This window comes from Leucoraja erinacea, chromosome 29 (assembly GCF_028641065.1).
Source record: "Leucoraja erinacea ecotype New England chromosome 29, Leri_hhj_1, whole genome shotgun sequence".
In the NCBI taxonomy this organism is placed as follows: Eukaryota; Metazoa; Chordata; class Chondrichthyes; order Rajiformes; family Rajidae; genus Leucoraja; species Leucoraja erinaceus.
The window spans coordinates 16380391-16407056 of NC_073405.1; the positions used below are offsets into that span (position 1 = coordinate 16380391).

The 26666-nt window shown below is 41.5% G+C and overlaps 2 protein-coding genes across 5 annotated transcripts in view; one reads left to right on the forward strand and one right to left on the reverse strand.

Annotated features, from left to right (window-relative positions):
* The window catches only part of LOC129711242 (elongation factor 2), a 523480-nt gene that overhangs the window by 11971 nt on the left and 484843 nt on the right, over positions 1 to 26666 (forward strand). The gene's annotated exons all lie outside the window — the stretch shown is intronic.
* The window catches only part of LOC129711241 (ankycorbin-like), a 43247-nt gene continuing 23663 nt past the window's right edge, over positions 7083 to 26666 (reverse strand). For 2 of the 3 annotated variants that reach the window (XM_055658755.1, XM_055658758.1), the window contains 10 exons: positions 25491 to 25574; positions 24470 to 24577; positions 22811 to 22858; positions 22027 to 22125; positions 20004 to 20061; positions 19429 to 19550; positions 14396 to 15907; positions 11859 to 12023; positions 9651 to 9716; positions 7083 to 8713 (listed from right to left, as the gene is read on the reverse strand). In XM_055658755.1, the coding sequence (XP_055514730.1) occupies positions 8636 to 8713; positions 9651 to 9716; positions 11859 to 12023; positions 14396 to 15907; positions 19429 to 19550; positions 20004 to 20061; positions 22027 to 22125; positions 22811 to 22858; positions 24470 to 24577; positions 25491 to 25574 (2340 nt within the window). In that variant the 3' untranslated portion in view covers positions 7083 to 8635. The remainder of the gene's footprint in view (positions 8714 to 9650; positions 9717 to 11858; positions 12024 to 14395; positions 15908 to 19428; positions 19551 to 20003; positions 20062 to 22026; positions 22126 to 22810; positions 22859 to 24469; positions 24578 to 25490; positions 25575 to 26666) is intronic. The other variant, XM_055658757.1, reaches the window with a different exon arrangement.

Sequence of the window (26666 nt, forward strand, 5' to 3'; positions counted from 1 at the left end):
AGTTTGTGATTAACCGGAACTCGAAAGAGGGAGCACATTACGCCAATTTTGGCCTCCCTTCACTGGCTCCCAGTGCACTTTCGAGTTCATTTTAAAATTCTTTTATTTGTTTTTAAATCATTGAATGGCCTCGCCCCGCCTTACCTCTCTGAGCTGCTCCACCTATATGCTCCTACCCGGTGCCTCAGGTCAGCGGATCAGCTGCTCCTTGAGGTACCAAGGTCTAAGCGGAAGCTCAGAGGGGATAGAGCCTTTTCTGTTGCTGCCCCGGCACTCTGGAACACCTTGCCGCTGCAGATCAGACAGGCCCCTTCACTGTCCATCTTTAAATCCTCCCTAAAAACTCACTTTTATTCACTGGCTTTCGACACTGGCTGAGACATTGTTCCTGTTTTAGTGCTTTTAATGTCTTTTAATTTTTACTGTTTTTATAGTCCTGTCGTCTTAATGGTTTTAGTAGTTTGTAATAACTTTTTGTTGACTTCCCATGTACAGCACTTTGTGGTAACTGATGTTGTCTAAAAGCGCTTTATAAATAAAGTTATTATTATTATTATTATTATTATTATTAACCATTGGAGTTTGCCTGGAAATTTACTGTGGCTTAATCTCTACTTTTACATAAACAGCTGTAAATTACTTCCTTAAGAAATAAACTCCACCTGAATAAATCGGCCCATCAAGTTCACCATTCAATCATGGCTGATCTATCTTTCCCTCCCAACCCCATTCTCCTGCTTTCCCCCTATAACCCGTGGCACAGTGGCGCAGCGGTAGAGTTGTGGCCTCACAGCATTTACAGTTCCAGAGACCCGGGTTCGATCCCGTCTATGGGTGCTTGTCTGTACGGAGTATGTACGTTCTCCACGTGACTGCATGGGTTTTCTCCGAGATCTTCGGTTTCCTCACACACTCCAAAGATGTACAGGTTTGTAGGGTTAATAGGCTTGGTGTCAATGTAAATTATCCGTAGTCTGTGTTGGGATCATGTCAATGTGTGGGGATTGCTGGTCAGCGTGGACTCGGTGGGCCGAAAGACCTGTTTCCGCGCTGTATCTCTAAATAAACTAAACTAAATAACCCTTGACACCCTTACTAATCAAGAATCTGTCAATCTCCACCTTGGAAAATATCCATTGACTTAGTCTCCACAAACGCCTGGGCTGAATTTAAATCTTCTGGGCCAGTCTATCATAATGGGCTTTGTCAAATATTTTACTAAAGTCCATGTAGGCAACATCCACCCCTCCTACCCTCATCAATCATCATTGTCACTTTCTCAAAAATCTCAATCAGATTTGTGGGAGTGGACCTCGTCGGCACAAAGTCATGCTGACTATCCCTAATAAATCCATGCCTTTCATGTGCGAATCAAGCCAGTTCGTAAGAATCTTCTCCAATAATTTCCCCGCTATTAATGCAATATTTTCCTCCCATCTCACCATCACCCACCTCCTCTTCTTTGGTGAATATCTATGCGTAGAACATTTTGTGTCTCACCTACTTTCTCTGGCTCCCGGCATAAATTCTCTCTTTCGTCCTTTTTATCCCTCCTAATCTCTCATTTGACTTTTAAATTTCGTTGTACCATGTGCAATGACAATAAAGAGATTCATTCATCCATTCATTAATTCATTCATTCATTTAAATCCTTTCCTAATTCCTTTGATATCACACAAGAGCCCTGGGTGATTTCACCTCCCTAATCCTTGCATATGCTTTCTTTTTCTTTTTGACTAATGATATCTTTGTCAGCAAAGGTTTCCAAACTTTGCCATCCTTGCCTTCCATCCTCACCGGAACATGCTTGCCTTGAACTCTAACCAAACTCCCACACGTCAATTGTAGATTTACCTCTAACAGTCACTCCCAAATTACTTTCTCCAGTTCCAGCCTAACACTGTAATTGGCTATACTCAATTTAACAATTTCACCTAAGGTCCAGTCTTATCCTTATCCATAACTATCTTAAAATGTATGGAATTATGGTCACTGTTCCCAAAATGCTCACTTCTGAAACTGATCACTGGCCTAGCTCATTCTCCAATGTAAGCTCAAATTTAGCCCCATCCCTAGTTAGATTGTCTATATGTTGTTTCAAGAAATCCTCTTATCTACACCTAACAAATTCTAGCCCATCTAATCCCCTGCACTAAAATCAGTAGTCAGGTTGGCTTTACGTCTTTCCATGAAATGTCTGCATATCTGATCTTCTAGCTCCTGCTGGCTATCGGGTTGGTCAATAGTATAATCTACTATTGCATCTACTGTATGCCCATATGGCCTTACTGGACGAGGCCTCAAAGATGTTCTCTCTTAGTGTAGCCACAACATGATCTTGGAACTAATGCTCCTAATCTGAGGAAAGACATTCTTGCCATAGAGGCAGTACAGAGAAGGTTCACCAGACTGATTCCTGGGATGTCAGGACTTTCATATGAAGAAAGACTGGATAGACTTGGTTTGTACTCTCTAGAATTTAGAAGATTGAGGGGGGATCTTATAGAAACTTACAAAATTCTTAAGAGGTTGGACAGGCTAGATGCAGGAAGATTGTTCCCAATGTTGGGGAAGTCCAGAACAAGGGGTCACAGTTTAAGGATAAGGGGGGAATCATTTAGGACCGAGATGGGGAAAACATTTTACACACAGAGAGTGGTGAATCTCTGGAATTCTCTGCCACAGAAGGCAGTTGAGGCCAGTTCATTGGCTATATTTAAGAGGGAGTTAGATGTGGCCCTTGTGGCTAAAGGGATCAGGGGGTATGGAGAGAAGACAGGTACAGGATACTGAATTGGATGATCAGCCATGATCATATTGAATGGCAGTGCAGGCTCGAAGGGCCGAATGGCCTACTCCTGCACCTATTTTCTATGTTTCTATGTTTCTAACTCCTACAATTCTACAGCCCTCTCTATCATTTCTGAAACAAATGTGCTCTAGAATGTTGACTGCCAGTCCTGTCCTTCTTTCAACCAAATTTCTGTCATGGTGACAATATCTAAGTTCCATGTACTAATCCATGCTCTAAGCTCCTCTGTTTTACATGTTAGACTCCTTATTTTAAAATAAAAACATAAAATAAATTCAGACTATCAGTCCTACTGTATTCATTATGTTGGTCCTGCCTGTTCTTTCTATTTGATTTAATTGATTTAACCTCTAACTTCCCCTCAATCTGTCCGTCTGCTGACTGACTGTTCAGGTGCAATCCCCCCCTCTCCTATACTTATTTAAACCCTCCTGAGTAGCACTAGCAAACTTCCCTGCAAGGATATTGGTACACCTCCAGTTAAGGTGCAACCCATCCATGTGCAGGTCTCACCTGCCCTGGAACTTAGAGATCACAATATCTGAAGCCGTTTCTTCCACACCAGAAGGTTAGCTAAACACTGTACATCTGAACAATGTTCATACTTCTTGCCCCTAGCAGGGTGTAATCCTGAGATTACAAACAGTCTTGTTTGTAACTTTCTATCCAACTCCCTAAATTTCTTTTGCAGGACCTCATCTCTCTTCCTGCTAATATTATTAGTGCCAATATGGATGCTGATCTCTGCTTGCTCACCTACCTACACCTCTTATAATATCCAGTGCCTGCTTTGAGGCATCCTTAACCATGGCATCAGGGATGCAACACACCACCCTGGATTCTGGCTCATAACCACAGAAACACCACTGTGCCTCTGATTACAGAGTCACTATCACTATCGATCATCTAGACCTTGACTTTCTCAGTCGCTGCCTCAAAAAGGCTGGCATCAAAGACCGACACCATCCTGGCCACACACTCATCTCCCTGCTACCTTCAGGTAGAAGGTACGGGAGCCTGAAGACTGCAACAACCAGGTTCAGGAATAGCTACTTCCCCACAGCCATCAAGCTATTAAACCTGGCTCGGACAAAACTCTGATTATTAATAACCACTTTCTGTTATTTGCACTTTACCAGTTTATTTATTCATGTGTGTATATATTTATATCATGGTATATGGACACATTTATCTGTTTTGTAGTAAATGCCTACTATTTTCTGTGTGCTTAAGCAAAGCAAGAATTTCATTGTCCTATACAGGGACACATGACAATAAACTCACTTGAACTTGAACTTGAACCAGTTGCAGTGCCACTGATGTGGCTGCTGCCATTGCTTTCCTCTGAGAGGCCACCCCCCAACAGTACCCTAAATGGTACACTTTATAGAGAGTGGATTGAGACAGAACACTCCTGCACTACCTGCTTGCCCCTCCTGATAGTCACTCATCTATCCTATCAGGCACAGATATCGTGAAAGGTTGATGGATGCAAAATCACACAGTTTCCAAAACTACATATGCCAATCCCACGATTCTCAATATTCTTCATGGTCAGCCATATTTTGCATTTGTCATTCGCTTTCAATCTAGATTTCAACTTGAAGATCTGATTCCTGTTGGCAGTTTATTTGGCGCACAATGGCTTATGCCTTCTTCGTTCTTTTATTGAGTTGCTTGTCTACATTCCAAGGTGCCGTACAAGTCTGATCATCCTTTCAACACCAACTTCTATGCCTGAGCCCTCTGTAACATGAGATCTGTGCTGGCTGTGTTATTTCACCACATGTGACATCTTGCTCTGCCCAGAGCTGTGAAGGTTGTTGGTGAGATCACACTTGCGAGCCCAAATTTCACCAGATCACAGCACAGTGGCACAGTGGGCCAGTTGCTGCCTTACAATGCCAGAATCCAGGGTTCGATCCTGACTATGGGTGTTGTCTAGATTTTAGATCTAGATTTTTCACGAGTGATTTTAAGTCTGTACAATGGTAGGGGAAAGGGGGCAAGAAATGGGAGGCGGAGAACAGAAGTGGTCAAATGACAAAGGTGACCATGGTGCAAAACAATGTGTGGTGATAATGGGGCAAGCAGATAAACAAAAAGGTGAACAGAGAACAAGTGGAAAATCATTTTATTGCTTTGCAATTGAAAGGCCTTTGATGTGAATCCCACCAGAAACAGAGGCACAACCATTCAGAACTGTAATTGTTTATTCAGAGAAAATGGGTGCAGTTAGTCAAAGGGATGTTGATAACATCTTCAAATGAAAGCAACAACAAATTGCCTTGTTGATACAGACATTTCCTGTTTTCCATGAGGTATCTGGGGAACAGAATTTTCATGCTCCTTAACAGTTTCAGGATCAATGACAGTATTTACAACATGACAAAGGAGCATCTTTGGTTTTTAACGTTGTGAATTGTGTAGTGGACTAATCTGAAATTTTAGTACAGGTCACTCTCATCGAAGTCCTTGCATATCATTTATGTACTGTGGAAAAATGTGCAATGATTCATGAATGTATTTATTAGGTGTATTTCAAATTTGAGCAGCATTAGGAAGTCATTATATAACTTCATTCTCTACTTCCCAACAGAGCTGCTGACATAGTGAAGAATTAGTTTGTACTATAATTTTAACCTGTATTTAGCAAAAGATGCCGCCTTGTCTAAAGATTTGAATCTTGGACCGAGAACTATTGCACTCAGGCTCCATAGAAGTCGCTAACTATAGCGTATTAAAGTGGCAACAGAGCATTTTGATGGCTAGCATTTGCCCTAACACCCTCTTCTAAGGGTAGCATCCCTCACATGGAGATGCGTGGATGCTAAGCTGGAAAAGGGGACAGGTTCCTATCCTTTAAAGATATTAGTGAACCATTTGGGTTCTTGTGACAATCTAATCCTTATCTGGTGTTTATTATGCAGTTAGATTCTAAATGACCCAAAAACATTACATTCAATTTACATTACATTCAGGTTGCCAATGTGGGATTTGAACGAAGGGATTTGTTTTCCCACGATATAGGTCATAAAAATAATCGAATTGGAGGATGTGGATGATCAATCGATCCTGACACTAGATAAGGCCAGGAATTATCTGAACTTCATTAAATATCATTGACTGGCAGCAAATTTGTTGTTTTGCGGGAGTGGTGGGAAGTCCCAGGTTGGGGTGAGAGACCTTGGGTTATGGAGATCAAAATGAAGGTGATGGATCATAGTTGGGACAAGAGATCATAGGAAAGGGAGCAGGTCACAGGATGGTTGGAGATGCAAAACTAGGGAGGACATTGAAATAGTTCACATGAGTGCATATATACTGGATCAAAACATAAGAAATAAGATCAGGAGTGGCCCTTAAGGCCTTTGTACCTGCACTGCCGATTTGATCTATGGCCTCAGCTCTACTTTTCTCGTAACTTTATACCGCTGTAGTCAATAAAACATTGATTGTATATCGTACAATCCGTGATCTCAGTCTCCAAGGCCAACATAGAAGATCCTTCTTGAGGGTGAACACTTGGAAAATGTCCAGCCCTGATAGTGCACCTAACCACATTCTTAAAACCTGGATGTATATTTTCAACCTTTCACTACTACTAAAGGACATCCATAACACAATCCATTCCAACATAGCCGAAGAAGAGCAATGTGACAATTACCAACTACTGATATTCACATCCATTGTGTAACAATGCTTCAAGAGGTTGGTTACAATGTAAATCAATTCCCAGCTGATGACGTGGAACTACATCAATATACTGTACCTACTGCCACTACAGCTCAATATTGGGTGCGATCTCGCCGGCTCTCCATTCTGCGCTGGATTACTTAGACAGTTGGAACATATATAATAGGCTGTTGTCACAAGTACCGAGTTTCCCACCATCGAAGGGATCTACAGGAAGCGCGACATCAAGAAGGCAGTTATTATCATCAAAGACACACACCACCTTGGCCACGCTCTCTTATCACTTGTACGGGAGCCTGAGAATCATTACCTCCAAATTCAAGAGCAGCTTAATCTCATCAGCCATCAAGTTCTTGAACTATCCTGCTCAACCAAAACCATAGCCCTACCTTAGCAACCAACCACCAAAGACATTGCGCTATTATGATTGCTACATTTTCTTTGGTTTTTGTACTAATATGGTCTAGTTTACGTAGAATAACTGATCATTTATTGCATATTTATTTATTTATTTTTTGCTGTTGTATTTAATGTACCTGTAAAGCTGCAGCAAATAAAGAATGTAATTGTTCTGGTTCATAGCTGCTGCTTATAACAAATAAGCACTTTTGTCTCTTTACTCTTGACACATCCAAGCAACATTTGCGCTCCTGGCATTATGCATGAGCACAACTGGAAGATAAAATGGCATGTTCATGGCTATTATATGTTTGGCTTGGAAAGTGTTTTCTAAACATATTTACTTTTATACACAAGACTCGTAACATCCCTCAGAACGCTGTTCATAAAGTCAATCACTCGAAAAGCCATCATTAAAGTTGTAGAAAAGACAACAACCATGTGACGCATCACAAAATTTCACAAGGAGCAATAAACTGAGTTTGCAGTTGCTATTTTGATGTTTTACATATTTCACCTGAAAGCTAAAGCAGGCAGGGCCTAAAAGGTGTCAGATGTGAGTTAGCAATGCACTTGGGTCAGGATGAGAGAGCAAGGGATGAGCCTGGATACTGAGAACAACAATCTGTGATAACCTGAGGGTCTGGAAGACACAAAGATAATCATCATCAAGGATTTTCCAGTTCCTGGAGCTCACAGGAGCCTCACTTTCACAATGTTTATGTATGGAATAGGAGGCGAGGCAGGAGTAATAGAAGGAGCAGGAATTGAGACCTGGCCTTCTGTTTGATGGCATTCAAAAGGTGCTTCCACTTGTAAGGATTACCAGTCCTGAGGACGATAAATAAAAGAACCAGCAATAATTCTGTAAGACATTCAGCAGAAACTTCTTCACCCAGAAAACGAATGATCCATGGAACTCACTACTCTTGGGGGCTAATGCAAATGGCATTTTAATGGAAGATACAAGAATGGAATAAAAAATAGATGGGTCAGGAGGAAGTGGAGGAGAATTGTGCAGAGTGTAGACAATGTTTGTAGCAGTTGGAGCAAATCTGTTAATTTGGATCTGGAATGAACTATGCAATTCAACGCTTGCCTTTTCCACCTTCATTTAATTCAGTTTAGTCTGGAGATACAGCACGGAAGCAGGCCCTTCGGCCCACAGAGTCCTTACCGACCAGCGATCCCCGCACATTAACACTGTACTACACACACTGGGGACAATTCTTTTTTTTAAATGAAACCCAGTTTCATTCTCCCATTGAAATTCTCCAATGTCTATTGTGTGTCTTGACTAAATATACCTTAACCGGCCTAATATTATTGTCCAATGGACACCAGCTTGCTACCTCAAGGATATTTTCGCCTTTAGTGTTTGGATGTGGAAGGGAAAAAAAAGAGTACCATTAATTGATTAGCATGAAGTATTTCCACTTTATTGTTTTGGGCTCCATATTATTATACTCTCAGTATGGGCCTACATCACCCATATTATTATACATCAGCATGGGCCAACTCACCCAACACACTGGTTTCAATTTCCCATGTTGGCCATTCAAGAAGATAGGCTCCATGCCACAGATCCTCTTTCCCTATTTCCCTTTAAATTGCTGTGTCCTTAACTTGAAAAATTAGAAGATAAAATGTACTAAATAGTTTTAACTGTGTCATTGTGAGCAATAAACAGCTCATTATCAATAAAATACTGAGACGTCTTAAAAAGCATCACAGGACTTGCTCATGATATTTGTGCATTTTTAAAATCTGAAGTAATACGTTTTGAACATCTTCATCCATTCGGCCCTGGAAAAAAAGGAAGCACAACAAATCAGCTCACTAAATCTCAACTTGCAGGTAGAAGTTCAAAGTAAAATCTCTCACACACAACCACAAACAAAGTTTTGGCAACAAACAGATGCTGGCTTACAAATAAGACATAAAGTTGCGGAGCAACTCAGTAAGTCAGGTGGCTTCACGGGAGAACATGGATAACTAACATTTCAGGTCAGGAGACTTTGTCAGACAAAAAAAGATTTGTCAGATATTCCCCGCAATTTTGAACATTATCAAGGGCTAGCAACTCATCGTGGCTCCGGAGTGTTTTTTCTTTCATCCAAGCTAGCTATGCATATCATTTGGACGTATGAAGTTATGAAGCTTTTGGAATTGCCATGTTACAAACAAAGCATTATTTACAGTCTGCTATCACAGGGGGAAGAAAATCCCTCGGCATAACTCAGTAGGAAAAATGCATTTTTCCCTGTGCCGTGGCCGATAAATATCCTTCAGCAATGGGGAAAAACTAAATAAAATCATTTTTCTTTGTAATTTGCAACAATTTTCTATGTTAAATTTCTACAATAGGAGTATTTGCAGTTATTTTTCTTTCTGAACCAGCACAGTCAGGATATTTATTCAACAATAAGACATCAGTTAGCCCTTGGAACAATTTTTCCAACTTCTTAAACTGCAGTTAGAAGCAATAGAAAATGATATTGGGAATTCATCATGGTCATCATTATTCACCTTCCAGGGGCCCACCCCATCTGACCAGTCAGAGTCAAAGCCTGTCAGGATGGAATAAACCATAAATCAGTAATAATTAGCATTGGAGGCTATCTGCTTCCAGTGGAGACTAAATCCCTGAAAGAGTTATGTTACAAAAGAACCATTCTAACAAATGTAATTCTGATTCTCAATCAATGTATCATGTAACTCCAGGTCAAACTGAGCTCCTTACCTGAACAGCATAAAGGAGATGTGATCTGTAAATGGTTACAATAGCTCTATGGTCACCCTCCACCTGCTGTCAAGAGAAAGAGTTTTATTGGCCCAGACAATTATATTTTACAACTAATTGGTTGAGAAGATCCGTATGTGACTAAAATTTATTGCTCGTCCTTAAAAGCTGGCTGGGAGACAAAAGAGTTCCGCACGTCTTGAAAAGGTGATCATTCTACCCCCAGGAGGCAGTGGAAGCAGCTGTTATTGATTAGTTCAAATACAATTAATTCATATTCATGCCAGAAAATAATCTTTTACAATAGAGTTCAGGGATAATTTGAGATATGAAGAGTGTAAGAAATTTAGGAGTATTAGGTCGCCTAAAGCCTCCCATTACTGAAATTTTTCCTCAGTTCCATAGAACAATAAGCCAGTTCAGTATTCCGATAAATGCAAGGAATCATGGGGTTTGTCAAAGGTCATTTGGGGGAAATAAAGCAAGGGGGGTGCCAGGTAGCGGGAGAGCGGGATGTAACAGCGAGAGAGGGGGCAGATGCGAGTGGGAGTCAGGAGGAGAGGCTGGACCAGCGGAGAGACGGTGAGAGAAGGTGAACGACGTGCATGGAGACAAGAGAGGGTTTTCAGTTAGACAGACAGAGTCAGATCCTCACAGATATGAAGGCACAAGCGACTGCAGGTCTCGATGGTGGAATCTTGAGCAAAACACAAAGTGCTGGAGAAACTCAACAGGTCAGGCAACATCTGCGGAAGGAACGGATAATGTTCGGGTATGCGCCTGTCTTCAGATGGGATCTTGCTCAGTCTGAAGAAGGGCCCCAACCCAAAACACCACCTGTGCATTCCCTCCACAGATGCTGCCTAACCCGCTGAGACCCTCCAGCTCTTAGTGTTTTTCTCACAGATGAGTTTAGTTTAACATTCCCCAGGGAGTGCCGGGGTTTGCATGTTGGTTGCGGAGGAGGGCAATGTCCCCCAGTCCCTCCCTCCAGTCCGGGGCTGGGCGATGGGAGGGGGGGGGGGGGGGGGGGGGGGGGGGGTGCGGGTGGAGGGATTGTCCTAGCGCTTCATGCTAGAGTTCTTGCGGAGACGGGTGAAGCCGCGATAGCGAGTTCCTCTCTCCCCATCTCTCGCCCCACCACCTCGCCTTTACAGGCGGCACTATTTTATGAACATTAATTCGATCTTATTTCTATCTCACTTCACAAACCCACCCTCTGGAATTCCGCAGAGCCTCCCCGGCAGCGTTGGAGGACTCTCTCTCTCTATCTGTCTCTCTCTCTTACTCTCTCGAGTTTAATCAATATTTGATAGGGTAATCGTAGGGTACCCCGTTTATTACCGTGTAGGAAGGAACTGCAGATGCTGGTTTACACCAAAGGTGGACACAACGTGCTGGAGTAACTCAGCAGGATCGGCAGCATCTTTGGAAAAAAGGAATCGGTGACGTTTCGGGTCAAGACCCTTCTCCAGAGATGTTACCTGACCCGCTGAGTTACTGCAGCATTTTGTGTGTATCCCCGTTGATGACTGATCCCTTTCTGTATACTTTGACAGCCTTCCACTGCAATCTCTGTGTTGTGTGCAAACTTACTAACCAACCCGCCAATGATCCTACTTGGCACCCTGAGGGAGTTCCGCGACCGCTGGGCACCGAGGGGGGTTGAATGTATCCTGGACAAGGATTGTAACATAGTTGTTTAGCAGTTGCTTAGCATATTTGTTCGTCTTGTATTATGGTTGTATTTTGTTTTATTGTATTGTAAATACTATTTTAATATTTGAATAAATATTTTTGATTAAAATAAAAATAAAAAATTTAAATGTTCCTACTTGGATGTTGGAGATACATTAGCAAAGATTGGTTGTTATGAATAACCAGGGGCCTGCCCTTTACCAGTGAAATTAGGAAGCAACTCCTTTCAGAGCAGGTGGGGAAAATTCTGAATTATTTCTCCGAATAGGCAAAAGTACTTGGTCAAATGTAACTACCAATTCTGAGAATGTTTGACTTTGTTAGTCGAGGGAATCAAGGGACCTGGAACACGAGTGAACAAACTTCACATGCAGATTAGCCATCGTGGAATTGAATGGTCACTTCCATTTCTCTTTAATTCTATGCATGACCACCAATGTTAGACCTCCTATGTCCCTGCACCATTGTTACTTTCTTCCATCCCCCAGAGTGGCGGAATGAATCACTTACTGCCAGCTGCTGCTGCAGCAGTTTGATCTGCCTCTGCAAGGATTCAGCATGCTGTTGGTTGTATGTGGAGACTGGTTTGGGAGGTAGCACAGCAGCGCTGGCCCGTTCCGACAGGCTGTTCAAAGCCTCCTTCAATTTGGACACCTCTTTCGAAAGTTCTATTATCTACAAAAACAAATATAACAGACAACCATAACATGATTCTAGCCTGGAAGACTGCATTCCTACTGGGATCATTCTGATTAATTCATCTCTCTCTCTCTCTCTCTCACCCAATTTTAGATTCACACCGGCCTAATGGGAATGGGGTTAAAAAAATGAGGCAAATGATTTTGGTAATGGCTGTTCCTATTAATAGCGATAGCACACTATTCATTATAGCAAAAACATAGATGTATATATTGAAGACAAAGAGAATAATATTATGGAAAAAAAATCATAAACTGACTTTGCTTATATCAAAGAACATTCATAAATTAAGTAATGGAAAATTTACTGAGGATTAAAAATTACATAAATATAGGAAATGACCTGGACTAAATCAGGGGATGATCACATAACAATCCCATGTGCCTGCCTGCAAAATGTAGCACATCATCAGATTAACAAATGCAATTTTAAAACCACAGTAGTTGGTTGCCAGTGGTAACACGGAACATTAATGATTCAATGATTAATGTGCAGGAATTTAAATACTACCACTGCGGAATTTAAATATGAATTATTAATTAAGTTTGGACTAGATAACCAACCCAATAATGATGGTAACTACCAGATTGTTGTAAAAGCACATCTTAGTGAAGGTAGGCAAAAATGCTGGAGAAACTCAGCGTCTATGGAAAGAAAGAATAGGTGACGTTTCGGGTCGAGACCCTTCTTCAGACTAGTTCACCAATGTCCTTCAGCGATGGAAATTAACCACGCTTACCCAGTGTTGCTTTTATGTGACTCCAGGTCAGGTAGTGTACTAGAATCTGTAAACCTGAATAGCTGGTCAGGCAGTAAGAGTTCAAATCTGACTTTGACATGTTAATAAATTGAAATCTTTGAACCAGACAATGTGCAGAATTGATTCACCAGGATGTTCCCAACACTGGGAAGGTTTAGCTATTGAGAGATGTTGGCTAAGCTGGGAGTTGCTTTCTTTGTTGGAAGAAGAGAGATTTAACGATCAGAGCCCCCCTCCGCCGCATGTGTGCCGAGGATTTTTCCCGTCGATGAAAATTGACAGAGATATTAATGTTTTTACGAAATTCCCCATTCTCTCTGCTGCCCCTGCTGGAGGGAGGGGGAGGGACTATAAAACCAGGAAGTGGTGTGCCTCAATCAGTCTCTGCAAGTGGTGTGCCTCAGTCAGAGCTCTGAATGACACTGGCAAATGTCTACAGCACTGTGAGTACCCTTAATTTGGTTTGAAAATGAAAATATGGTTAAAGGTAAAAAAAACACTGCCTGCAAATGGTTGTTTGGGTTTGGGTTGAAGTAAAAAGACACTCTCCCCCCCCCCCCCCCCTCTCCCCCCCCCCCCCCCCCCCCCCCCCCCCACCCACCCCCCCCCTCTCCCCCCCCCACCGCCCCCCCTCTCCTCCTCTACCCCCCCCTCTCCTCTACCCCCCTCACCTCTCTCCCTCCTCTCCTCTCCCCCCCCCCTCTCCCCCCTCTTCTCCCCTCTCCTCCTCTCTCCTCCCCCCTCCCCCCCTCCCCTCCCCCCCCCTCCTCCCCCCCCCCCCCTCTCCTCCTCCCCCCCCTCCTCTCTCCCCCCCCTCCCCCCCCTCCTCTCTCTCTCCCCCCCCCTTTCTACCCCTCCTCCCCCTCCATCCCCTCCCCCACTGTCCCTCCCCTAACCCCCCCCCCCCTCCTCCACACACCCCTACCCCCTTCCCTCCACCCTCCCTCCCCCCTGCTCCCCACCTCTCCCCACCCCTCATCTCTCCCCACCCCTCATCTCCCACCCCCATCTCAGCCCCCCTCTCTCCCCCCCCCCCCCCCCCCCCCTCTCTCTCTCTCTCCCCCTCCTCCCCTCCATTAGCGTGAGTGCGGGGGGGGGGGGGGGGTAGTTAGTGTGTGACGCTGCATGCCGCCTCCCCCCCCCCCCCCCCCCCCCCCCCCCACACCGCATGTTGGGGGAACAGAGGTCTGCACTTGGTCTAGTAATTTATATAATTCACCCAACAGTGGGGTTGCTGGAACTCACTATGTAAATAGAGGTGTAGATGCAAATCTCTCATAATACTACAAGGCAATTTGATGAACATTGAAAGTGCTACAACCTTACAAGGAAAAGACTGTTAGCTGAGACTTGGACACGGTTAAAGAACTCTTAGATGAATGGGCACAAGCGGCTCCTCCTGTGCAGTAAAGTTCTACTGTCCTATGTGTGGAAGAAGCTATTCCACAATATTGTTTAAAATGTGATAACCATTTCAAACTTCTTACTTTTAAATGATGGCATTACAGAAACATGGCAATGCAGACTGAGACATGAAAACAAAATCCACAACAGCTAAAACCGAGAGACCTGCAAAATTTTTCAATACCTTCTTATCCTTTTCTTTAACAATGGCAGCAGAGTCCTCGATGAGTTTATGCAATTTGATGATCTTCGTTGACTCAGATTTTAAGTCATGGAGTTGTTTATTCACTGCAGCTACCTGCTCCTCCGCCGCGTGTTTCTCACTCTTCATGAAGAGTGCTTGTCTCTGCACCTGGAACACCTCCGTGCAGGTCTTCTCATGCTTCTTGGTCAGATCATTTAATTTAATTACCAAAGAATTTACCTCGGCCTTCAGGGAGCACATGACCTTCTCATGCTCTTCTTTTTGAATGGTTTGTCCTTTAATTAGCTGCAGTTCCTCCTGCTGTTGGGACATCTCTTTATCCTTTAATGCCAGTTGCTCTTTCAGCTTATTTGCACTATGGAGGGATTTCTCAAGTGATTCCTTTGTCTTCTCGTGTTCACTCTTTGACACTGAATTCTTCCTTTGGTGATCTAGCTCATTTTGCAACCTTGCGATTTCTTGCTGGACATCACTGCGTTTCGCTTCTAAATCGGAGAACCGTTTCTGGGCTTCTCCGAGTGATCTACTTAACGTCTCCTTCACTTCATCGTACTCTTCTTTTGGAACATGTGTGGAGTGAACTAACCCGAGTTCTTCAACTTTATTTTTGTATTCTGCTTGAAGGTCTCTGCACTTTTCTTGCAATTCTACCTGGGCTTTCTTCAGGCCTTCGAGCTGCTCTTCAACGTCTCTGGATGATTTTGTGTCATCTTCAGTGGTCTTCCCAAAATGGCTTCTCCGCAGCTCCTCGAGTTCATCTTCTGCTTTGTTATATTTTTCTGTCAGCGAGGAATTCTCTTTAGAAATTTCTTCAAGTGAGATACTGAGTGAAATCTTCATTTCATCATATTCTTTCAAAGGAACACTGTCAGACAGAGTCGTCCCCATTTCGCACAATTTTTCCTCCAATACTTTTACTTTCTTTTCCTCCTGTCCTTTTGCTTCAAGTGCTTGTAGAAGCTTTATTTTAACATTCTCTAGTTCATGCCCATGGATAGATTTTGCACCGTCTGTGTTCATTGCACCTTCATTTCGTACCATTGAAAGGATTCCTAGTTGCATCCGCTCTTCGAGCTGATGAATCTCTGTCATTGCTATCTCGTATTTATCTTGAGTTTCTTTCAATTTTCTTTTGAGATCTTGAATATCGTGGCTTCCAATTTCTGCCATGTCTTTCAATTCTGAGGTCAGAGATTTGGATGAACCCTCTGCCTTTGCATCTATTTTGGCCTTGAACTCTTCAAGAATGTCTTGCAGTCTCTGAACTTCTTCCTCATGTTCCATTTTTAATTGCTCATATGCTTCCACTGGGACTAACCTTCCAGAGGTTGCTGAATTAACTCTCTCTAAAATTTTAACCTGCGGCCCTTCGTACCGTTCCTTCAACTTCTCAAAGTCTGCTCGTAATGAATCATAGAGAAGTACTGGAATAAAATCAAGGCTTTCTGAAGAATCCCTCTCATTTGCTCCTTTCTCCAAATGTTCCAACTCCTGAAAGAAAAGTTGCAAAATCGAATGTGCTGAATACTGGCTGGAACAAGTTAGGTAGATGAATGATTTTATTTAATCCCTTTTACACATTGGAAACATTACCACTGATGTGCCTATCCAAAGCAGTTCAAGAGACAAATCAAGAGTATTTAACTTGTCATATACTGACAATGGGACAATGAAATTCTTACTTAACAGGTCTGTAATACAGTACACATGGATAATACATAATAAAGAAAATTGAATAAATTAAGACAATAGACAATAGGTGCAGGAGTAGGCCATTTGAGCCATTCAATGTGATCATGGCTGATCATCCCCAATCAGTACCCCATTCCTGCCTTCTCCCCATATCCCCTGACTCTGCTATCTTTAAGCGTCCCATCTAGCTCTCCCTTGAAAGTGTCCAGAGAACCGGTCTCAGGCAGAGAATTCCACAGATTCACAACTCTTTGTTAATAACTCCAATGCTGGTGTAAAAAAAAATCCCACATCCTTAGTGCAACCAAAGACAATGCATAGTTCATAGGTTAGTATAGTGTCACGTCAGATGGTTGTGGGGAAGAAGATATCCTTGAACTTGGTGATCCCAGGGTTTAGAATTCTATGACCTTTTTCCTGATGGTAGATACAACTGCAACGGGATACAATTATCAATGGGAACTTCATAAAGGAATTGTGTTGATGCAGAATGGGGATCACATTCTCACCCAGACAGCTAGTTTGGTTCTTAGGAGTAGATTAGATTAACATTCTTCATTAATGGGCGTGCAAGTCTCTGGCAAAACCAGCCATTCAATTCTACAGCCTTCAGAAAGTACTCACTGTTTCACTGCCTATTATCACAGCAACACACTTTGAATTTAATTTAAATCCCCACACTGTCATAATGTTCCTTGTTCTCCCTTAGTTCCAGTTCTCTTGAATCTGGCTCACTAACATACCACCCAATATCTAGCTCACTAACATACCACGTCCCATCACCCCAAGTTAAACATAGTGCCTTCCCTCAACATCCCACATCCCTAACAGCCATAATCTCTTCTATCTCATCAACCATTAAGCTATCGAGAAGATAGACATGAAATGCTGGAGTAACTCAGTGAGTCATGAGCAGCATCTCTGCACAAAATGGATAGGTGAAGCTTCAGAATTTTTCAAGCTATTGAACTACACTGCACAATCCTAACCACAACCCTAACTCGACCTAGAATGGACTCTGTTTAGATTGCATGACGTACTTCAGTTTGCATTATTATGGTCTATTTACTTGGTATTTGCTGATCATTTATAGTATTATTGATTATTGTATATTTATTTGTTGAATTGTGGTGTTAATATGTCTGTGAAGGTGTACCAAGTAAGAATTTCATTATTCTGTTCCCTGTACATAGGCAAATTAAACACTGTTGACCCGGACAAATATGATGAGCAGACCCCACACTGCATTCTTTACAATCTACCCCCAACCTACAGGCAAATATTAGAATTATAAACCTGATAATAAGTATAATTTCCTCAATCATTTACTTACTAATGATCCAAACCTGTAAGCCACCAGCCATTGTACAAAGTACAGTGTGAATGGCGTGTAAATGTAGTGAGCTGAGGAAATAAGTACAGGCAGGAAAGGGACATCTCCCTCTGTTTCGTATTCACTTCAAGCAGAAAGTACTTGATTAAACCGGTGTAAATTAGGAAAAGGTAATAAAATATTGAAATGCAGACAAACTAAGAGTACTTGACCTTCATAAATAAACTAGTTTAAATGTTATCAAATACATTTGAGTGCATAAATCAAGGTCAATTGGAATGTCTGGGAAAGTGATTTGTTGGATACAATATGTGGAATTTGCTGGAGGTCAGGAAGAACTTCATCAAAACTCGATGTACTCTCCTGAGGTCTGGACAGCAGATTTTACAAGTGTTATTTGGATTAGTGGATCCAGAGGCAATCACAACTTTAGGTGATAATAATAACCTGGGTTTGAGTATTGGGCAGGAAAAAGTATGCAACTATGAATCAGGTGAGTTTGAAATCCAGGATGTGGTGACATATGAGCCTCAGTCTTTGACCAAGTCCAATAGGTACAAAGTATTTGTTGCCAGTATAGATATAAAAAAAGATGGGATGTTGGTATGCAAGACCATTCGGGATAGGGAAGTGAAAAGGAACATGGCAGTGGTATGTGAGTGCAGTGAAGGAGAGGGACATGATTCTCTGTGCTGACAGTGTGAGACCTGAGGGCTGTGCTGTCCACCCAATGCTGGGGTTAAGGACATTTCCTCAGGGCTGGGGGAACAAGAATTGGGAAGGCGAGTTGGCAGGGTCCGCTGAGAGCAGCAACATTGGAGCATTAATAAGAAGGTAATGCAGAGAAACTATGAAGGACCTAGTCAAGCAGAACCATAAAAGTAATAAGCAAGGATTGTTTACTGAGCAACATGCAAACGGCCATGAGGGCAGACAACACAACACAACACTAAAAGGGTGATATGATAAAAGGAGGTTTAGATTCATGGGACACTGGCATCAGTACCGGGGAAGTGAGTTGTTCTGATGAGGTTGGGACAATTTGCTGGCAAATTGAATAACTTGGGCTATTGATAGGTTCTAACTGGTTTCAAGAAAGGGATGTGGGAAAGGAGAGAGGTTCAGATGAGGGAAAAAATAGTTCTGATGTGTTGTGGATCCAAGCAGTGATCCAAGAAAATTAGCATGAAGGAACAGCATATTTAGGAAGGCAAATGGGATATTGGCAAGGGGCTTGGGAGAATATGGAATTCTTGATGCAGTTGTGCTGGTCTTTGAAGGAAGCACCCCTGGAGAATTGTACACATTTTTTGGTCTCATTTAAGGAAGAATTCACTTGCCTTAGAAGCATAGGGTCACTTGGTTTATTGACCCCCCATGGCAGAAGCATCCATGTCGCGGGGCTGGAAACTGGAAGTATCCTGAGCTAATTCTGCTACCATCATCATCTAATGCGACAAGTGATGGCTTCCACTGATTGTTGCCGGAAGCCTGTGTCCTTTTTAGGACAGACGATGACAGCGAGGTCAACATTTGTAACAAGATGGACTCGAAAAGAAGAAGAGTGGATTTATTTCTGATTTGTAGGACATGTGATTTTGGGAATGTAGGAGTTGTCTCATTCTTATAAACTCTCCAAAACATAAAAATAAAAGGTAATTTCATTAATAACCTTAAGGTTCTGATGGGGTTTGACAACATTAATACTAGGAGGATAGGTCCCTTGGTGGGGGAAGCCAGTAACAGAAGATGTTCTCAGGATAAATACATAGCATTTATGAATGAAGATTTGTTTTTGAATTTGCCATCCAAAAGAACTATGGATGGTGAGTCATTAAAAAATTATTCCAAGATTCTGCTAATCATCAATATTTTTGAAATGTAGTTGCTACCATAATTATAACAAGGCATTCCTTAACTCTTCCTCTGATCCTCTCACCCCCATTATGAGGTCAATAGCAAGAATCACCATCTAAATGCTCGTTACCTGGAGTTTTATTTGCAGCTCCTGATTTTCTGTTGTGAGACTCTCTACTTGGCTCTGCAGAGTTGCAACCCATTCCTCACTGGGATGGTCAAGACTACTTTCTGAAAATAGATTCTCAGTTCCTAAAAGAATGGAATAACAGTAAGCAATTGAATGGAAATGTTTAAAGGGTTGTATTACAGCAAAATTGCAACAAAATGAATGCTAAGAATGGTCATTCATCGGAAAGCAGCTGAATACTGATGGCAATCTATCCCGACAGCACCCGAGATCAGGATTGAACCCATGTCTTTGGCACTGTGCAGCACGGTTCTACCCGCTGTGTCGCTGTGCTGCTCAGGGATTAGTTCATAGGAAAATGATGGGAATTAGATTGTTCAAGAGTGAGAATATGGTGGATAAATAAATACATTTAAAATATTCATTTATATAGTTAAATAAAATTGACCGCTCGGAACAAATGGATAATATGGTAACTCTGTCAACAATTTTGTGTATTTTCAAAACTCCTAGAGGTGTTTTATTGGAGTAAAAATAAATCCAAAAAACTAATTGCATTCAAAAAGATGGTTTACCTGTAAAACTGGAGAGCATTTCATCCTCATCCGTTAAGTCATTCTCATGATGTTTGCCCTGCAAAAATTAGGAAACTGCTTAAATATACAAGGGACGTCTACTTTAATCTCAGCGTCTCAACTAATTCTCTCCTCGCCCAAATTAACTGATCAGACTAACTGGTTATTCCTTCTCTCCAGAGATGCTGCCTGTCCCGTTGAGTTACTCTAGCTTTTTGTGTCTATCTTTGGTTTTAAACCAGCATCTGCAGTTCCTTCCTACACAACTGGTTATTTATCTCACTTCTGTTTCTGGAAATCTTCTGGGCTGTAATATACTGTATTAGTATATTACTAATATGACTAATACTAATTGAGATTAGTATACAAACTTAAAGCAAATGGCATTGGGGGTTCAGTATTGATGTGGATAGAGAACTGGCTGGCAAACAGGAAGCAAAGAGTAGGAGTAAACGGGTCCTTTTCACAATGGCAGGCAGTGACTAGTGGGGTACCGCAAGGCTCAGTACTGGGACCCCAGCTATTTACAATATATATTAATGATCTGGATGAGGGAATTGAAGGCAATATCTCCAAGTTTGCGGATGACACTAAGCTGGGGGGCAGTGTTAGGTGTGAGGAGGATGCTAGGAGACTGCAAGGTGACTTGGATAGGCTGGGTGAGTGGGCAAATGTTTGGCAGATGCAGTATAATGTGGATAAATGTAAGGTTATCCATTTTGGTGGCAAAAACGGGAAAGCAGATTATTATCTAAATGGTGGCCGATTGGGAAAGGGGGAGATGCAGCGAGACCTGGGTGTCATGGTACACCAGTCATTGAAGGTAGGCATGCAGGTGCAGCAGGCAGTAAAGAAAGCGAATGGTATGTTGGCTTTCATAGCAAGAGGATTTGAGTATAGGAGCAGGGAGGTTCTACTGCAGTTGTACAGGGTCTTGGTGAGACCACACCTGGAGTATTGCGTGCAGTTTTGGTCTCCAAATCTGAGGAAGGACATTATTGCCATAGAGGGAGTGCAGAGAAGGTTCACCAGACTGATTCCTGGGATGTCAGGACTGTCTTATGAAGAAAGACTGGATAGACTTGGTTTATACTCTCTAGAATTTAGGAGATTGAGAGGGGATCTTATAGAAACTTACAAAATTCTTAAGGGGTTGGACAGGTTAGATGCAGGAAGATTGTTCCCGATGTTGGGGAAGTCCAGGACAAGGGGTCACAGCTTAAGGATAAGGGGGAAATCCTTTAGAACCGAGATGAGGAGAACCTTTTTCACACAGAGAGTGGTGAATCTCTGGAACTCTCTGCCACAGAGGGTAGTTGAGGCCAGTTCATTGGCTATATTTAAGAGGGAGTTAGATGTGGCCCTTGTGGTCAAGGGGATCAGAGGGTATGGAGAGAAGGCAGGTACGGGATACTGAGTTGGATGATCAGCCATGATCATTTTGAATGGCGGTGCAGGCTCGAAGGGCCGAATGGCCTACTCCTGCACCTAATTTCTGTTCCTATGTTTCTATGTTTCTATATGTTCTTAACAACAGTGGCTGCTCTTCAAAAGTATTCCATAGATTTTAGAGTTCCAAGGAGACATTGTGGAAAATAATGTGAATAAAGGTATTAGGAAAAAGCAAGATTACTTGGATAGCTCTTTCAAAAGCCTATTTCAAAGTCCAAGAGGTAGTCACAAAAGTTCCAGGAGCATGTGAACAGTAGAGGACACAGCTCTCAGATAGGAAGCTGGAGGTATTTCTGGGACAAATGCCCATTTAAACAATAGTCTGATTTTCTATTCTTCCTATCATGTTTCCTGACATTATATTCTATCAAACTTAATTTTTGTCCACTCAAGCTGAGAGATCATAATTTTGACTTTAAATACAAGGTTGCCAAAACACAGGTCCATTTTGTGACTCATTGAGTGCGAATGTGGGGATCCCTTTGTAAACTCATTGTATCCTCCTTACTGTGCCATGACTCCAAGACACTCCAATGTTAATGTAAAATATCTTTCTAAATGGACCGTTTACCTCATGCAAAGAAAGTTTGCCGTGCAGAATTTCAACCTGCTTGGTAACGTCTTGACGTTGTTGCTCTTTCTCAGATAGCTTGTTTGTGAGCTCCTGTACCTATTAACATTAGCATTGATTATGGAGAGACAAATACATTAGATTGTGCCTAACATAGAAAACATCATATAAGCTTGCTTCTTCAGAGTTGTAATATCACCACAGAATGTCAACTAACTTCAATGACTCAAATATTGAACCTGAATTTCCATCAGATCCTCCAAATCTCTTGCAATAATAAGGGACCCACTGATATTTGGAGATCAAGTCCTTGCATTCGATTAACGAAGGCTATCCAACAAATCAAGATATCGATTAAGAATATTGATTAAGAATATTGATCAATTTAGGATTTAATGGGATCACTAATAAGACAAAGCCCTTTTCAGTAGATAGTTTAGTAATTGAAGGATTGATGTGTTTTATCAAATACATAAATACATGATTCCGATGGTGTGCAGGTTCGCTGCTGTTTGTTTTGTCACAAATTCAATGTAGACTGCAATCACAATCTTAAAAGGTACACACACATTCCTGATATAATTTGGAAATATAGTATTCTCTGTTCATTTGGACTCAGTAATCGGCATACAACACCATTGGTAAATGTATTTGTGCAAGCAAATTTGAATTACCAATTGATCGGAATTAAAACATTTTGTATCAACAAAATGACTATGGCAAGTAATACTGTTGATTCGTTATATCCAACAGCTAAAAATCATTAAAACATAGATGATCATACCTGATTCTCAAGTTGATGAACTCCACTGTCTTTCGCAATCAGCACCTTCTGGAAATAGAAAAGATTCATGATTATTTTCTCTTTTGTGTAGAATCAGTCATGCATCAAAGCACAAAGAATGCCAGCACTCAGTTCAATTGTTAAACCACACAATTACCAGTGAACTTTATTGCCTGCCATCACAGTGAGAAATGTGGAATCCACTGTGGTGGATGTTTATGTTGCCTTTTATGGGGTTGTGTATCTTGTTGCTTTTCACTTAGTAAGGCTGTATGGTAACTCAAATTTCATGTGACAATAAACTGACCTTGAAAAATGGAAATGTACGGCTGTCAGAACTGCTAACTCTAAAAAATGAAGTTTTGAAGTCAAACAGAAGCATTATAGAGCACATTCAGTAATTCAAATGCATATGAGTAACTCCAGCCTCCATTTTTGTTTTTGTTTTTTTTTGCACTTTATCAGTTTATTTATCAGAGTAACTCCGGCCTCCATTTAAACGTGAATTCGCACATATGTGAGAAATGGCTCAGCTGTAGATCTTGAACTTGCACTTCTGAACTGCAGTTTCAGGATTCTTGGCTGGAGACAGCAAAAGTGAATAATGAAGGTAAAGTGGTTTGGACTGAGAGATGACAATGATCTGAGTAGCTCAGTAGAGTTTTGATGAAACAAAGACGCTCAGGTATTGTTGCATCTTCCCTTTACCAATCTATCACTGTTTAATAACGTCTTGCTATTTCTTGCAACCAAAGTGACTAACTTCACATTTATCCATGGTAAACTGCATCTGTCACACATTTGCTCATCACTTGATTTGTCTGAATCACAAGAACCATTTTGAATTTCTTCACGTCACATTCCCATCTAGTTTTGTACCTTTGGAACTTCAGAGATGTTATATTTAGTTCCCTTATCCAAATCATTGATCTATTTTGATCTATTAGATCTCTCCACTCCTTTAGGGCATACCTTGAAACCCACCTCTCTGACCCAATACTTGATCACATCACCTTATGTGGCTCAGTATCATTTCCTTTGTCTTACTGCAAACCCATGAAATAATGTGAGACATTTTCAGTTCATTGCTCCTCAATGTTGTTTTAAATTGCAAGTAGTTAGAATCTCCAAAGCAGAGCCGAAAGATTAGTAAAATGGGAACAAATTGTAATTGTCAAAAATGAACGCAATATATATGTGAAAACAAATAAAATGGTAGGTGGAAGAGTCTAACTGGATACATTTTTGAAAGGCTGGAATGATGTTCCAAATGCCTTCTTCTATACTACAAATTACAATGATTCTCCAGTCCAGATTTAAAATTTTCTGGCAATACATAATTTGGATTCCAAGTTGGACTCACTAATAGTTCAGTAGGATAATGTTAAAATGAAGTAGGAATCAATCAGTTGTCAATGTAACAGATGTTTGCATCTCTAGCAATATTGAGGGGCAGGTTGGCAATTAGACCACAAGGTATTATGTAGATTATCTTTATTATGCAAACTGAACAAGAAACTCTTAGAGAGTTAAGTAAGCTTTTGTCGGATTTTGTTGATACTTTCCAAAAGAGGACAGCATTTCTTTACTATAGACCAGAGGTAGCTGAACTAATGCAAGTTGTACACAGTCCACACAGTAAGAGACAAAAGGAATTACCTCCCGCTGGCACTTGTCCACCAGCTGCTCCAGGTTGCTAATTGTTTGTAGCAGGTCCTGCCGCTCTTCTTGAAGCTGGAATACCTCCTCACTTAACTTCTGGTCATTCTGTGAAACCAACAGAACAAGTTAAAGGTGGTTAATGTGCAATGGACTTTGTTGCTCTGCAATTGCTTCCCTTGTTATAGAGACTTACAGCATGCAAACAGGCCCCTTGGCCCAACTTGCTCACACCGTGTACATCCCATCTAAATTAGTCCCATTTGCCTGCGTTTGGCCCATTTGTGCTATTGAGTATGGCCACACTAAACAGGTTTGTTGGGCTCTCATACACAACAGGCCAATGTGCATTGTCCTGGTGCAGGATATTGTGAATGTACGGTAGTCCTGTGAGATGCCACCTCTACAAGATGCATTAATGACCATGTGTACCCACAGAATCTGAAGAGTCGGTCAGAGTCAGTTTGTAGACCTATTTTAAGGGGGAAAAATTACAAACACTTTGTTGTCTCTGCATCTTCCCGATTCTTTGTTTATTCTCATTTACTTTTATTCTGTGTTTCCTTTTTAACAAAGTTTATATTAAAATATTTAAAGAATTTGTGTTGATGTAGCACCAGAGTTTGTAATTGACAGATTTTGTAGCACCAAAGAAATTGTAGTTTCTGTTAACTGTTGCAATGTAGGAAAGCAAGGCAGCCAGTTGCACACAGGAATTTTCCACCAACAACAAATATACAAATGACGAGATGTTGGCCACGATATGTTCTCTGCTTTACCTCCTCTTCACTTCAGCATTTTAAACAATCTTGAAGTAAACATCCGATAGGAAAGAAAACACTGCCAGATGCAACACTCACTCAGTCCTGCACTGAGCAACAGTTTACTTAACTCTTAGAGTGTGGGTTCACTTGGTTGATCTGGGATGGAAGTGAATAATTAATGACTGGAGTTTTGACTGACTTTGTTGGACAAACGACTATAATTTTTCGTCACTCTAAAATAAAAATGATGAGCTCACCTTTGGTGTGAGTGTTTCCGTGGAAGAATAGGATGGGCTCGTTGATTCACCAGTGGAGAGAAATTCACAGGATTCCGTAGGGCTCTGTAAACAGCAGAATAAGAAATATTTCAGTTTGAAACTTAAACTAAAATGTTCAATCCTGAAGACCTTGCAGGAAAAGGAGCAGGTGAATCGTGTTGGATGGTTTTTCTTTCAATATTATTTCACAGAATTACTTCTTCATTGGAACTTATGAAGAAGCACCAAGGCCTTGGCTTGGCAGATGGTAAGAAAGGCCTTCCCTATCAAACCCTTCATATACAGTTGAAGTCTCAATCCCACCATATGCTGCCCTCCGGGGCACCTATCTCCTTCTAGATTGTGTGCTGGAAGCCCGAGGCCTGGAAAGAGATTAAATTACCTTTGTTCACATTCAAGCAGGGCAGAATTGACTATTATAATAGACATGTATGGTACCAGTAATCAACACAGTTTTGAGAACTAGTAGAAATTGAGAAATCACCATTGTTCCTCCCACCCCCACTTCTTGTTTGATGGCATTCACAAATATTGCAGAATGATCAATTCCTTGGTCATTTCTATACATTATTATGACAGCAAGTACTTCCAGTAGACTCTTTACTATGGGCATAATCACAGTGAAACCTGGTATTGTTCTCAGTTAATGTATACAAGGGTGTGGTTCACATATGCATGCTGATGAAGAATGAACCAGAACCTTGTCTATGTTTTTCACTGCTAGACTAAGGTAATATAAGTTCACTCAGTGTTAGCTCAATGCTACGGAATATTACACTTGTCCAGGTCTCCACCAGCCCATTCACCACACACAAGGATTGAGTCTGAGATCTGGGTCTTATTGTTCTGCACAGATTCTTGATCCAATAGCCAAGAACAACAACTGCATGAGATTCATTCTCAAGAATCATTAAGCACACATGTCTAAAATTTCCATCAGAGATATCACTGGGAGATTAGAATAACCCCCCTGGAGAAACAATTTGGTCACTTATGGCTTATGCAGAGGGCTTTCCACCCATCTAATGCTAAACGTTATTGGCTAAGATCGAGCCCTTGAGAATTTATCGTGTTAACTTACTCTCCTTCCATACAATCTAACTGATAATGAATTTTGGATGTACTGAAGGTACATTTTTCTATTGAACATAAAGT